Genomic DNA, 14,328 nt, shown 5'->3' on the forward strand with positions numbered 1-14,328 from the left:
AGCATCACCCCTGGCAACGATGACAAAGTTTTTACTATCCTACAGCCTGTCCCGTTTTTTTTTTTAACATGTTACCCCCAATATTTAAAAGGCACACTACAGATGCCAACGAGTGCTCTACAGAAATTTTTCTCTTTATCTTTGCTTTAACTTCATAAAGCGCTAAAAATATTTGGCGTGGCCTCTCTCACTACGGCTTTCCAGAGCACTGCACAGGCCCGAATTTACCGGCCCGACACTCCACAGAAAACACAGCCCGGCCACGGAGGCTTACCCAACTCATAGGAGGATGTGTAATGCCATCTGTCCAACAGGTTGTATCTACGCTGTACCTGAGAACCTTTGATGCAGTTTATGTAACGCACAGAGTTCTCTCTACACCGCAGCGAGGGCTACATCCTCAACATGGCCAGGTCAAGAATAACGCCCATGTTGTAGCGTTTTAGAAGAAAAACGGACCGAGGTACTTTGTTTTTAAAACAAACGTTCAGGATTAATTGATGCCAAAGAATGGCTCGCAAAAGCTCAGCCTGACTGAGGCCAGAGAATTCTTCAACTGAACCCAAACCCGCAGCAAAACGAGTTTGGGGCCAGATTTCGGGAGAGCGCAGCCCTTTGCACTAATCTTCGATCCTGCCTCATAGGAGTCTCAGTGGTTTACCCACGTACCCTTCAGGATGACATCATGCGTGCACACTACCCCGTCCCATGAGGGGACACGAACATCTCAAATATCTCGCATACTAAAGCATATATATACATCACAAAAGATAATCCACTTCCGTGTCACGCAGATCTTCAAAGTAACTTGGAAAGTGAGTCCAAGATACTGGAAAAAGTATTTAACTTAGAGACTGACTCTTGAAAGTACTTCCCAGATACCAGGCCACTTGCACAAGTATTTAAGATATGCAACTTCAATTTTTTACTCAAGTTACTGTAAAAGTCTGGGTTACATACTGCTCTTTCAAAACAATTTGTGCTTCCTTGTTCAGTTTGAAGTGAAGCATGATACACAGGAAAAGGGAAAACCATGGGAGGTTTCCTGGGAGTAGAGCATCCCATTCAGTGCAATGGCAGATCAATGGGGGGAGGGTGCGAACTCCGCTTCTCTCCCCCCCCAAAAAACATTGGGTTAAACATTAATTAGTTCCCCAGTTACGCGCTTGGACAAAGACACCGTCAAAAGTGGACTGGATCCGCCCATGATTCAGCAACTCCAATGTCGAGGTGCTGCCTTCAGGGTGAATGATCTGGGAGGGGGCCCCTAGACAGAAACGGAAACGAACACCGTCAACCAGTGGGCGCTGAGCTCTCGGCTACGGCTACTGGAATCCTCAAGAGCAGAGTTATAACATATCTCCACCGAAAGACGGAAACCAGCAGTAGATTCTCCTCGAGTTTGAGGAGGGCCGGAAGGAAAGACTACACTCGCGGAATCCCCACTGGAAGAAACGAAAATCTAGGTTGTGTCCTCGCAGCTATTTCGAGTTGCGCTCGGCTGGCTGGCTGGTGATTCCAATTCCACCCCCACAAGGCGAGGGTTGGGCGTCAAAGTTTCCGGTTCCGGCGGCTTGCTTGGCTGCATCGACGAGGGCAGCATCGGGAAGGAAGAATGTCGTATACAAACAGTAAGTGAATGTTAAACGGTTGTATAAAAAATAACAAAAAAGCTGCTAATCATTTTTCTCCTAGTCCACAACCGGTTGAATGCCACATTGGCAGTCTGGGTGGCCAAAAAACGGCGACAAGATACCCGAGAGCATTTCCGCCGCACAAGGACAAACTTTTTTTGACCGATCTTGAATGATTTACTATATTATAGTTGTATGATGACAACTTGATGCATTGCCCCAAGCACTGTTAAGTGGAATAGGAGAGCTTTACGTATCTTCCTTGTTTCATGTGAATCATGCGCGCAGAGACAACGCCGTTTATGGGCATCAGCCAGTCAAGCTAGAACGAAACAAGTTTCCTGTTTTTAAGTGTCCTGGTAGCACGATATTCTTGTTTGGTCTCAGTTATCACGTCTGTTGATAACGGAGTGACAACATTTTGCATCAACAGCACGATATGGTAAACATATTGACACCTTTTGGTACGATCGTGCATGTGTGGCATTCTGTGGAGTTTATCCGGCCGCTTCCAGCGAAAATGTCGGTGTAATGAAAGTAGAGAAGAGTGGAGGATTCGTCATTTGCGTAACATTCTGTTCCTGTAAACTCTCGTTGATGGCTTGAACTCGAGAAACATCAGGGCCGGCGTCTATGGGAATGACACCTTTCGGTAAGCAAGAATACGAGGCAACAATTAGACTCATCATTCTTTTGCTAAAAGAAACGCCACAGTTATTATTTCTGCACGTTCTCCCAATACATACGAGAACTATCGGACTCATGCTGATCATAAATACATAAGAAGATGACATCTTGTGCCGTAGTCGCAATACCGGTGCCATCATGCCAGTCAATTATTTCCCGTTTTGGGGTCGATTTGAGTTGGAAAAAGATTTGCAAAAGACACGGGCTCATGTAACTTGAGCCCCAGATCATGTTACATTCTATGAAAGGGCAAATCCTTCCCAGTGAAATTCTCCTGTTTAGTCATTGGCAGGGTCAGTACTAAGTAACCTTGTAGACGACAGAGCGGTAAAGCCTGCTTGAGGGAAGGTCATAGATGGAGGCTAGCTAGTGGTTCGTCTCTGTCATGGTTGAGAATAGAAACTCAATTTTTGTCATTCCATCAAGTACAACATAGGCCGGTTAGTACATACCTACTTGGTGTAATACCAACCTAACCAATAGCAACCTGCTTTAGTTGCTGCTTTCACTTTCTAGTTCCATTTGGTAAGACATTGCTTCAAGTTCTGGAGAAAAGACGACATAAAGGATTGTATATTTGATGCCTGCAGAGAGTACATTTGCCACGCTGCCTCGCACCCAGCGGGGGATGCCACTGGTCCTGGGTGGGGACCCCAAGGGCATCAACTTCCTCTACACAAACGGCAACAGCGTCATCATCAGGGACATTGCAGTAAGCAATTTACGCCCCTCTCAAAATCAGCCACTTATTTTGGGTACGCGCTTCTCTCCTCTAATGCGAAAAATTATTTACAACCATTTATAATGCCCTTCGTAAGCTGTGCCACGAAAAGCGAAATGGCAGTAAATTAGGACTGAGTACCGTATTTACTCGCGTAAGTTGCGCACTTTTTCTAAAAAAAAAAAGTAGAAAAAGGTGGGGTTGCGCATATCGTGCAGGAACGTTCATTACGATATTCAGACGACTCAAAATTTCAAAATTTGAGTATGCCAGTCATATAGGCTCTCAGTAGGGCCGGTATTGACGTTATCGCTGCATTGCGCAAGCGCGAAAGTAGTACCCAAATACTGCACAACTGCCGACTGTCGGGAGGTAAAACGTCGAGACACTGCTGCAGGACGCTGCTAGTCGCACTTGACAACTGAAAGCACGCTATGTTCACCAACGTTGTCATATTGTTCTGTAAGGTTTGTCATAGCGTGTTTGTCCAGCGCTTCTTTCCGCGTTTCGCAGTTAGAGTGACAGTATCATCCATCGCGTCAGTGGACCATCGTCCGAAAGTGTGCGCAAATAAAAGAAAAGCACCGCAGTAACTTGGGTAGCACTGACGGCGTTGCAAAATGCAGTCTCCGCGGTCGCGCTGAGACGCGCGTGCCGATTATCGCGAAAACGTGCAGACGCCGTGATTTTTTGTTTTCTTCTTATTTTTCGTGCTAAACTAGGGGTGCGCTAAATATGCCGAGTATCTGCTACAGTAGGCACGTGACTTTCTGTGCAGAACCCATCGGTGTGCGACATCTACACGGAACACTCGCAGATGACGACGGTAGCCAAGTATTCGCCCAGCAGATTCTACATCGCCTCTGCAGGTGCGTCATTTTCCGACAGTTAAAGACCCTCGTAACAAATGCTCCAATTCCAGATCAGACGGGCAAGATCCGAATCTGGGATACGACCCAAAAGGAGCATATCCTAAAGAATGAGTTTCAGCCCTTTGTGGGTATTGTGAAAGATCTCTGCTGGTCACCGGATAGCCAGAGGATCGTTGTGGTTGGCGAGGGACGCGAAAGGTACCCTTTCCGTTGAAATCCGTAGAGGAAAGGCGTTTGAGACCCAGTAGTTGTTAAGGACAAGTTGGCAACCAATTTTCTTGCTGCATATCGTAGAACCCCCAAGACTAGGGAACACAAAGGGACAGACACAACACCGAGTCTGAAACACAGCTGAAAATTTTACTTCACATACAAGAATTACATACACAAACAGAGGGAAGAGAAACAACCTCTGTTTGTGTATATATTTCTTGTATGTGAAGTAAAATTTTCAGCTGTGTTTGAGACTTTGTGTTTTGTCTGTCCCTTCGTGTTCCCTAGCCTCGGGGTTTTACGTTATGCATCATCTTTACCAGCTCGCTCGCTTCCTAGCCATTTTTTCAATTTTCTCGGATTCATTCTGAAAAAATATTTTTACCGCCCATGTCCTCTGGAGACCCTCTACTATAAAATTTCTGCTCACAAATTTTACTAACGTAACTATTCTGCAAAATTAAAATATTGTCAGCACGAGTGAGTTTGACCAATGCGCAGTTTAAGCGACACTTCGTGATCCTACCCGGAGGTTAGCTTCATGAAGCTTGTATGGGTGATGGAATTTAGGTTTGGGCACGTGTTTATGGCCGAGACGGGCACTTCGGTTGGTGAAATTGGTGGCCACAGCAAGCAGATCAATTCTTGCGACTTCCGACCCACTCGGCCCTTTCGGATCATCACCGGCAGCGAAGACAACACCGTTGGCATTTTCGAGGGACCTCCTTTCAAGTATAAGCTCAACATCAGCGTAAGCGCAGAGTGACAGACCCAAGTGGCACGGACTTGAACTGTCCTTTTGGCCTTTCAGGATCACGCTCGCTTTGTGCAGTCTGTTCGTTACTCACCCAATGGTGAGCTGTTTGCGAGTGGAGGCTTTGATGGAAAGGCAAGGAGTTTTTGCTACTATTCTCAGTCATTCGTGTGACCCTTGAACCGCTCTCAAGTTTCTCACATGATGGTATCTTAAGCAGCTTGAGTGGGGAGCTTGTGTGTGCTCAGTGGATGGCAGTACTTGGCATCAGTAGCCTCTTGCTTGTGGAAACCATGGGGGCACACAAGCATGCTTCGTACGTGGAGATGCGCTAATGGTGGAAAAATCCTAAAATGGAATCGTAGATGAACTCCCTATGGTGTCAATGAAATGGCACGCACATGATACAGCGAGCAAAGGAATTTTTTCCTCACGTTACAGCAAGGACAGAAGGCTGTTTGTGCAATGTTGTACATCTTTGAATGGATTTCAGTGACTGGAAGTAGCCCCATATTATATGCCCAACATCTGCAGAGTTTCTTGGAAACTCTCCTGAAAGCCTCTTTTGAATTAAGGGGAAATGACTTTATGGCTTCTATAGTGATACTTCTATATGACTGTAATACTGCTGGAAAAAGTTGAAGGGTATATCAGGGTTTTTGTTTGCATCGTTAAAATAATGTTTGTGACGGTTTCTCAGTTGATCCATTTTTTTCCTCCCTCGACAACTTTGCAGATGTTCCTCTACAATGCCAGCACATATGAGAAAGTCGGCGAATTTGGATCCCCAGCACACAGTGGAGGCATTTATGCCGTATGTCTTTTGCCCATTAAGTCCCATTAAGTCCGTTTGATTGTCATCTTCCATCAAGGTTTCCTGGAGTCCTGACAGCAAGAAGCTCCTCACTGCATCTGGTGACAAAACGTGCAAGATCTGGGATGCCGCCACGATGGAAATGATCACGTGAGTCAGCTTTTGGAAAATGTCCTTCCAGGGACGCTACATAATGGTTGACAAGAATGTCACCTCACTGGATTCACATGCATAAAAATTACGGGTGCAAGAATACGTATTGGACATTTTCAATATGAATACAGTGTTTCTGATATTTGACTCATACATATTCTGTATTCATATTCACAAATTTGATATTCCAAAGTTTCAGAAACTGTATTTGCACGAAAAATGCTGAGAAAACGTAATTTAAGCTTCTCAGTGACAAATGGTTTCTGCTTACCACATGTACCTACTTCGCAATCAGTGCTACCAAAGTTACTGACAGACTTTTGTCCATGGTTTGTGCGTTAGGACGATGGTCCACTGACAATACTTCCACTGGAACCACAACACGAGTGAGGAAAGCATATTTAGTGGACATAGCACACTTTAAACCTACTGGCACGTCTGAGGCCACGACTGTCGTACAACAGTAGTATCACGTTTCATACTTGACACATATGCTGTTCCACTATCTTATTTGTGTGATGAGACAGCTTCAAATATACCTGAAAATTATGTTAACCTAGTGCAACGCTGCTTTGTTATCCCAGGAGAAATTTATATAGTTTAGTACAGCTCGTTTGAGAACTCGTTAGTGCACTTTATTACGGCAGAAACATTTGCTACAAAATAAAAGCGGTTGTTGCTATGAAACCCGCTGTAGTACCCACTGTTACGCACTGGTATGAAATGTGATTTTTCTGAGCATCTCCCACATAACTGTCTCGTTAGGTGGCATTGCATTTCGTGTGACTATTTACTAATGTTTCGATGCTCGCCTTCCAGTCACCTTCCCTGAGACAGATATGACTGCTAGCCATCAAGAGCAAATATAGGCTCAATGCTGACGCAGCAAAGATATGTTCATGGCACATGAAAGATTCTGTCCCTAACATGCCAAATGGAAGATGGATTCTCTATGAATATGCGGTGCCATCAGTCTGCACATTTAAGTAGAAGCAACGCGTTGTAATGATGCAAAACTATCGATAGGACATTGATACTGTCGAGAAACTATAGATAGTTTTAGGATAATTGACCGTAGATACTAGCTGCAATCGTACTTAGCTTTTATTTTGTACCAAATGTTTCTGCTGTATACAGTCCTAAATACTGTATAAGTGGTTAAATTTGTGGGTAGCCAGGATGAGGCAATTATTTGCGGTACCGTGGTGTGTTGACCCTGCTCTAGGCGTATCTGTGAGTTGAAATGAGTTGAGCGTATTTTCTTCTCCCTTTTTTTAAGCGCTTTTATCCCGCGATGTGATATTTGAAGGACAATTTTGGTTATATTTGCGGACCCAATATTTGTCACGCATTGTTTTATTCTATTAACTATTTTGTGCAGTGAATTTCCAATGGGCTCAGACATTGTGGACCAACAAGTGAGCTGTCTTTGGCAGGGGGATTATCTGCTTTCCATTTCACTCTCAGGGTTCATCAACTACTTGGACGTTAATAACCCCGACAAGCCGCTGAGGGTCATCAAGGTAACGCACGATACGATGCTTTCCATTTTTGCATTAATTTCGATTCTAGGGCCATCACAAGTCCATCACTGCGTTGGCCGTTAGCCCCAACCGGGAGACCGTCTATACGGGGAGCCACGACGGTTACATTAATATCCTTTTCACTGGCCCATAATTTGTCGATAGGGAATAGAGATCCTTAACACTACGTGATACGCTTTTGGGACGCCGTGACAGGAGACCAAGACCGTGTGTCAGGCGTGACGCACACAAACCAGGTGCAGGACATGTGCACTGGCACCGATTCTATCTACACCTGCGGCTTAGACGACACAATCCATTCCATCTCGCTTCTCAGCAATGCGTACACGTAAGTTGCACCGTCGCGCGGCTCGTACATAACTACATCGGAATCTTTAAATGCAGCGACCTGAACCTCAAGATGAACTCGCAGCCTCGTGGCATTGCCACAGTGGATGGCAACCTCGTGGTGGTCGCGGGCATGACAGATGTAAGGATTTAATTCTAAACAATGGGAGTTGCTCAAAATGCACCCTTTCAGATTACTATGATCGAGAACGGCCGAAAAGTTTCTTCCACGCCAATCGACTATGAAGCTAGCTCAGTTTCCCTTCACCCTAAAGAAGCAGACGTTGCCGTTGGAGGGACGACTGATCAAAAGGTTCACGTGTACATCCTTACCGGTGGTGTCCTGTCTGAAAAAAAGAGCCTAGACCATCGTGGTGCAGTGACAGACGTTGCCTTTTCCCCCAACGGTGAATACCTGGCTGCTTCAGATGCCAACCGGATGGTACGCCTCTACCGTGCTTTGACCTACGAGGTGAGGACCTGTCTTTGCTCAAGGCTCATAGATGGTGACTGATTTTGTTTGATGTGCAGCCCGCTCACAATCTTGACTGGTGCTTCCATTCTGCCCGCGTCAACTGCGTCGGCTGGTCGCCAGATTCGCGCTTCCTCGCTACTGGTAGTTTGGACACGGGGATCATTATCTGGAGTACGGAGCAACCTACCAAGCACCTAAACATCAAGAGTGAGTTTCCACTCCGTGGGAAATTTATATTCTTTGCCAGCCATGGGAAACGTGTGAATAGCAAAATTTCCAAATTATATCTGTCACAGACACCGTAAACTGAATTACAGATCCCCAAAGAGCCAGTTCAAATACGGATATCTCACTTTGGCAAATTTTGCAACTTTGTGCCCATTAGGAGAACTGCTGCTCCTTTGGGGGAGTCTACAGCTTTTCAGCCAGAATAAAATATTGTAAGCAAAAAAGGAGACCATATACTGTAATTTCACGCGTATAAGTCGCACCGCAGATAAGCTGCAGGACGCGTTCTTAGGAACATTTTGAAAATTTTCTGGCAAATAAGCCACACTGGCAGATAAGCCGCGGGCAATACGAGACGACTGCTTTGCGCGACGAAGGAGACCATAGAGAAGGCCATAAACCCTGCGGTCCACACTCCTCTACCAATATTGGATTGTGCCCTTGCTGGGTGTTTCTCACGGATTGATGGGTCAGTGGTCTTCCAGAAGACATGAATCACTGTCACCACTTTCGTTAAAGCTACTTGGGGGAATGCACCAGGAAGATCAATCTACTCGAATGTAGAGCTGTCCCTGTTACGCACTGTTCGTGCATTGGCAGGGCAGTGCTGTTCCACAGACACTGTCGGCCCTTTCGTTAAAACCAGCGTACAGGGAAAATGCCAGGAAAAAATTGTAATCAGATAGGCCGCAGACCGCCCGTGAGAAAAAAAAAAAAATTGTGCATAAGCCGCAGCTAATACGCGTGAAATTACGGTACCTTACATCGCTGGGATGTGCATCCTCTAGTTTATTTGTTTCCATTTGTACCTTCTGTAGTTTTTACAGTCTGGAAATTATTTCCTTCTGCTACTGCAGGCAGCTCTGGAATTTTTTAATACATTTATCGGCACCTACGATGCACAATGTACAGAAGTACCTGTAATAACAGATAAATGAGATAGTGTGATCACAGAAAACTAGAGGTGTACGAGTATTGAAATTTTCTGAAAGGAATAGAATACGAATATCCGCAAAATTGTCTTTCGAATATCGAATCGAATATCACGTCATAGAACAAAGGCTTCTACTAGTTGATAAGGTTAATTAAGTTAAGAGTTAAACACGAAACCCTGCACGCCCCTGAGAACACGCATCATCAATGTGTTCTGCTGATCCTTACAAAAATGCCCCAAGTGCTAATAAGGAATATGTAGTAATGTATTGGCTTAGCATAGGGCTTATGTGTGCATGCACAGTAAAATTATTTTTACAATGAAACAGTGCGATGTTATCACGAGGCGAGCTGTAAACTGTAAAAAAACTTGCACTCGAAATATCTCTCATGGAGAGTGAACACCTTTGTTGGCATTGTAAGTGCTGGTGAAAGAGACAAAGTGGAAGTAAAGGACACGTTGAGAATGTGGGATGGAAAAGTGCTCTCTTCTTGCACCGACAATGCAGGCGAGAAACTGGATGGTTTCACACTTGATGACACGTGTAAGACCATCGTTCCTGACGGTAATACGTAGTTTGGAACAGCCTCATTCATTAGCGCAGTAAAACCGTGATCCTCGATGATGTTAGATGGCTGTGCTCATAGCGCGTGATTGTTTCCGCACACGTTCGTGTGAGCACTTGTTTTGTTTCACGGCAAAAATCTGCGCCAAGGGGCTGAAAAGTTTGCTGCGTTGACGCGAGTGAAATTGAAACGCGGGTCGGGCTTAAGGCTATTTGTGTCTTGCTGTTGTCTGTAACACCAGTTAGTGCAGCGTTATTGTTGTCCTTGTTTGCACGTTTTATAACTAGGGCCTGACTTTTTCGGGTTTTATTTTTGGCCAAATTCGGGGGGTAAATATCGGGCGATACTTTTCATTCGAAAATTCGGGTGTATTCGGGTTAAATCCCGTTACGGCATATTCTGTCGTCAGGAATTCGGGTGTATTCGGGTGATTTTTTTTGTTTAATAAAAATTTGTCTTAACACGGAACTAATGTTTAGCAATGTTATCAAACTTTATTTTAATGCACGCTTATGAGCGTGCCACGCGACCAGGATGTTTTCGGGTAGATTCGGGTTAAACCGGAATTTTACAGATTTCGTTCGGGGGGTAAATATCGGGCGGATACGGGTTTAACCCTAAAAAGTCAGGCCCTATTTATAACATACGCGAGCTCTGATACGTGGTAGCACACAGTGCCGGAGTTGGAAAGGCTGTATCGAAATATCGTCACGTCCCACTCCTCGATTATCGGATCGGCGTCATAGCACGCGACCGTGATTCTATTATTTTTCGCTGACACCCACAAACCAAAACCGAAGAAACGCGTTTCAGACGCAGGTTTTGGCTGTGCATGCAGTGGCACGCTGAAAAGTGGTGTTCAGCTTGACACCAACAAAATTACGTTATTTGACTGGAATTTGACCCAGCTGTAGACCTCATGCGAATGTTGTTGGAAGTCAACTAAAACAGCAACTGTGCTGACGATGCATGAAGTATACCAGTTTGGGTTTCTGTTGCCGAACGTGTAGCGACGCATTTGCAGATGAGTGTACGTCGGAGGCTCTGCTTTGCAGCTGTTCTGCTATACACGTTCGGCGCTGTCTCTGCACAAACATGTCTGCTGTGCAAACATGCAACAGCTTCATAATAAGCTGCTACAATACTTAAAAAAAAAAAAATTGAATATTGCAGCTTTTATGAATATCAGATTTTGGAATACGAATAGGAATCGAATATTGCAAATATTGGATCCGTATTCAAAATTTGAAATATTTGCACACCTCTACAGACAACCTTCCCATCATAATGATGAAATGACCCATATACAAACATATCATGTGGACTGATTCAAGTGCTCTGCGAACAAACAGCTCACTTGACACCCATGTCCAATGAGAAAGAAATGCTTTCCATGCCATCTTCAAGTCCTTCCTTCACTCGAGTATAGTAACCTTGAGGAGAGGACTTTGAAGGTCCAGCTAGAGGTTGATAATTCCCAGCTCTTTGCACTTGAGAGATATCACCACGATAATGCGAGCGAAGGAAAAGTCTTTTGATTTGCAATCCACTTGGCATTGAGGCGATGATGATGAAGCAGATTGTTTCAAGTCGGCATAAAATGCAACATGTATTACAGCACTTAGTTTGCTCGCCTGCCACAGCGGGATCTCCTCCCTATAGGAATAGTACCTCCCTCCATCTTGGTGATTCCAAGCATTGTGTACTCTGAAACATATTACATTCAGGCTTCACTTATCTCTCACTATCCAGACAAAAATTATGGGGACAGATGCCTAAAAACCTGCTGCAACCTCCATCTTGACCTTGCTGTTGCCCTTGAGAGTAGAGTCAACTACTCCATGAGTGAATGTGGGCCATTACTGGGGACACTGTGGTGAACACTCTTTTACGATTGCCCTTTAGGGACATCTTACATTCCCAGTCTTAATCCCTGTAGCACTCACCTGTTGACGTGTGGCGACACTCCAAGAGGCTCGAAATGCACTCAGAACTGCTTTGTTGCCCAAGTTAGTGCCATAACTAAGAGCTTGGGAGAACTTTGTGCTCGTAGTAGTGTCGCACAAATGAGTATGGAGTTTCGTATGCGGTCCGAAATAAATACTGCAAATACCGGATAAACGGTAACATTTTCCATAGCACCATTTCCATCTTGTTTGAGTAAACTGGGAGTGTATTGTGAAGGCCTGGTGTAATATGCGTTTTACTTTACGGCGGCTGCCTTGGTCTCGTCTGCACCAACAACACTTTGTTTTGGTAATGCTGGGAATAACCTATTGGATTGGAATTTCCCAGAGAATAAGATAGTTTGTGTTTGTTGTGTTTGCAGAAGCGCATCCCCAAAGCCAAATTACCAGGCTAGCATGGTTGGATGACTCGACAATTGTGTCTGCAGGACAGGACAGCAACGTCAAGACCTGGCAGATCAAGTTTCTCTAAGTCTACTTTATCTCTATAGAATGTGCCGTCCGTCCACGGTATTATTTTCTTTTTTGTAACGATGCAAGAAATGCTGAACAATTTGGCGCCTTTCTGTGCCAACCAAGCTAATTTGTCAATAAAAAAAATGTGTCACGCATATTGTATGACCAGTTAAAGGTAGACTACGTGTAAGCCAATCAGTGGGTTACATATGGTTTCTCAATCAAAGATCATCTTGGCTCTTTCCTTCTAAAAAGCGTTCATCGATCAACTTGTTAAAAGGCCACCATGCTGTGCCTGCCACAGATGTCAGCACCGATGGAGGAAATCAAGAAGCCTTTTACAGCACTGTGGCAAATGCAACATATTTAGAGCTTCCGTGCAACTCCTATTTGTCTCGTGTTGGAGATATTTGTATCTATCTAAAGCATTTTTTCTATATCGTTCATTTGTTTATACATCGCTCAGCTGCGTTACTATAAAGCGAGGAGCACGACCCAATTCTCCATTTTTGCTCAGCGTCGTCAAGATCTTATGCTAAGAAAAGAGAAGATAGTGCTATGTAGCATTTTGCAGCGTGATATGCCGGGATACGCAAAGTGCGCATGCTCCTTAGAACAACTGAAAAATTGAATTTTTGCACTTGTCATTTCGGATTGTTCTATTGCTTGTCTAACAGCAAGACCCGCACTGAAGGGAGACAATAATCCACAGGACAAATCCTGAAATTTTCACCGTAATCTGAGTATGTCAAGGCAAGCCAAAATGCCTGGAAGGGGTGTATATCGAAACTACCCATTCATGTTTGTACCTGTCGCCTTTCTACCCATTCTGCAAACTCCCCTTGCCTTGCGCCGGAGCAAAACAACCCGTACCAGTTTTTCTCAAAACAACTCATTCGCGTTTCTACCTGTCGCCTTTCTACCCATTCTCCGAACTCCCCTTGCCTTGCGCCGGAGCAAAACGACCCGTACCGGCTTTTCTCAAAACAACTCATTCGCGTTTGTACCTGTCGCCTTTCTACCCATTCTCCGAACTCCCCTTGCCTTGTGCCGGGAGCAAAACAAACCGTACCAGTTTTTCTCAAAACAACCCATTCGCGTTTGTACATGTCGCCTTTCTACCTATTCTCCAAACTCCCCTTGCCTTGCGCTGGGAGCAAAACAACCCGTACCGGTTTTTCTCAAAACAACCCATTCGCGTTTGTACCTGTCGCCTTTCTACCTATTCTCCAAACTTCCCTTGCCTTGCGCCGGGAGCAAGACAACCCGTACCGGTTTTTCTCAAATCAACGCATTCGCGTTTGTACCTGTCGCCTTTCTACTTATTCTCCCATTACCCTTGCCTTGCGCCGGGAGCAAAACAACCCGTACCGGAAGATCCAAAACACAGCGCGAGAAGACACGACGGAAGAAGAGAGGACAGGACAGGCGCTGAACCCGTACCGGTTTTTCTCAAAACAAACCATTTGCGTTTGTACCTGTCGCCTTTCTACCCATTCTCCAAACTCCCCTTGCCTTGCGCCGGGAGCAAAACAAACCGTACCGGTTTTTCTCAAAACAACCCATTCGCGTTTGTACTTGTCGCCTTTCTACCCATTCTCCGAACTCCCCTTGCCTTGCGCCGGGAGCAAAACAACCCGTACCGGTTTTTCTCAAAACAACCCATTCGCGTTTGTACCTGTCGCCTTTCTACCCATTCTCCGAACTCGCCTTGCGCCGGGAGCAAAACAACCCGTACCAGTTTTTCTCAAAACAACCCATTCGCGTTTGTACATGTCGCCTTTCTACCTATTCTCCAAACTCCCCTTGCCTTGCGCTGGGAGCAAAACAACCCGTACCGGTTTTTCTCAAAACAACCCATTCGCGTTTGTACCTGTCGCCTTTCTACCTATTCTCCAAACTTCCCTTGCCTTGCGCCGGGAGCAAGACAACCCGTACCGGTTTTTCTCAAATCAACGCATTCGCGTTTGTACCTGTCGCCTT

General features: G+C 45.1%; 1 protein-coding gene across 2 annotated transcripts; it reads left to right on the forward strand.

Moving 5' to 3' along the window:
* The first annotated feature begins 1,301 nt into the window (after nt 1-1,301).
* LOC135377234 (actin-interacting protein 1-like) lies at nt 1,302-12,500 on the forward strand. Of its 2 annotated transcripts, none has more exons than XM_064609533.1 (15): nt 1,302-1,631; nt 2,912-3,033; nt 3,821-3,911; nt 3,965-4,112; nt 4,698-4,878; nt 4,939-5,016; nt 5,618-5,695; nt 5,754-5,845; nt 7,230-7,371; nt 7,421-7,502; nt 7,567-7,720; nt 7,777-7,861; nt 7,913-8,191; nt 8,251-8,401; nt 12,252-12,500. In XM_064609533.1, the coding sequence occupies exons 1-15, from the start codon at nt 1,616-1,618 to the stop codon at nt 12,359-12,361; spliced, it is 1,809 nt and encodes a 602-aa protein (XP_064465603.1). In that variant the 5' UTR covers nt 1,302-1,615; the 3' UTR covers nt 12,362-12,500. The 2 variants fall into 2 exon arrangements, with proteins under 2 accessions (XP_064465603.1, XP_064465602.1); XM_064609532.1 differs by lacking the exon at nt 1,302-1,631 and adding an exon at nt 2,099-2,286.
* Nucleotides 12,501-14,328: the final 1,828 nt, after the last annotated feature.

This window comes from Ornithodoros turicata, chromosome 1 (assembly GCF_037126465.1).
Source record: "Ornithodoros turicata isolate Travis chromosome 1, ASM3712646v1, whole genome shotgun sequence".
NCBI lineage: Eukaryota > Metazoa > Arthropoda > Arachnida > Ixodida > Argasidae > Ornithodoros > Ornithodoros turicata.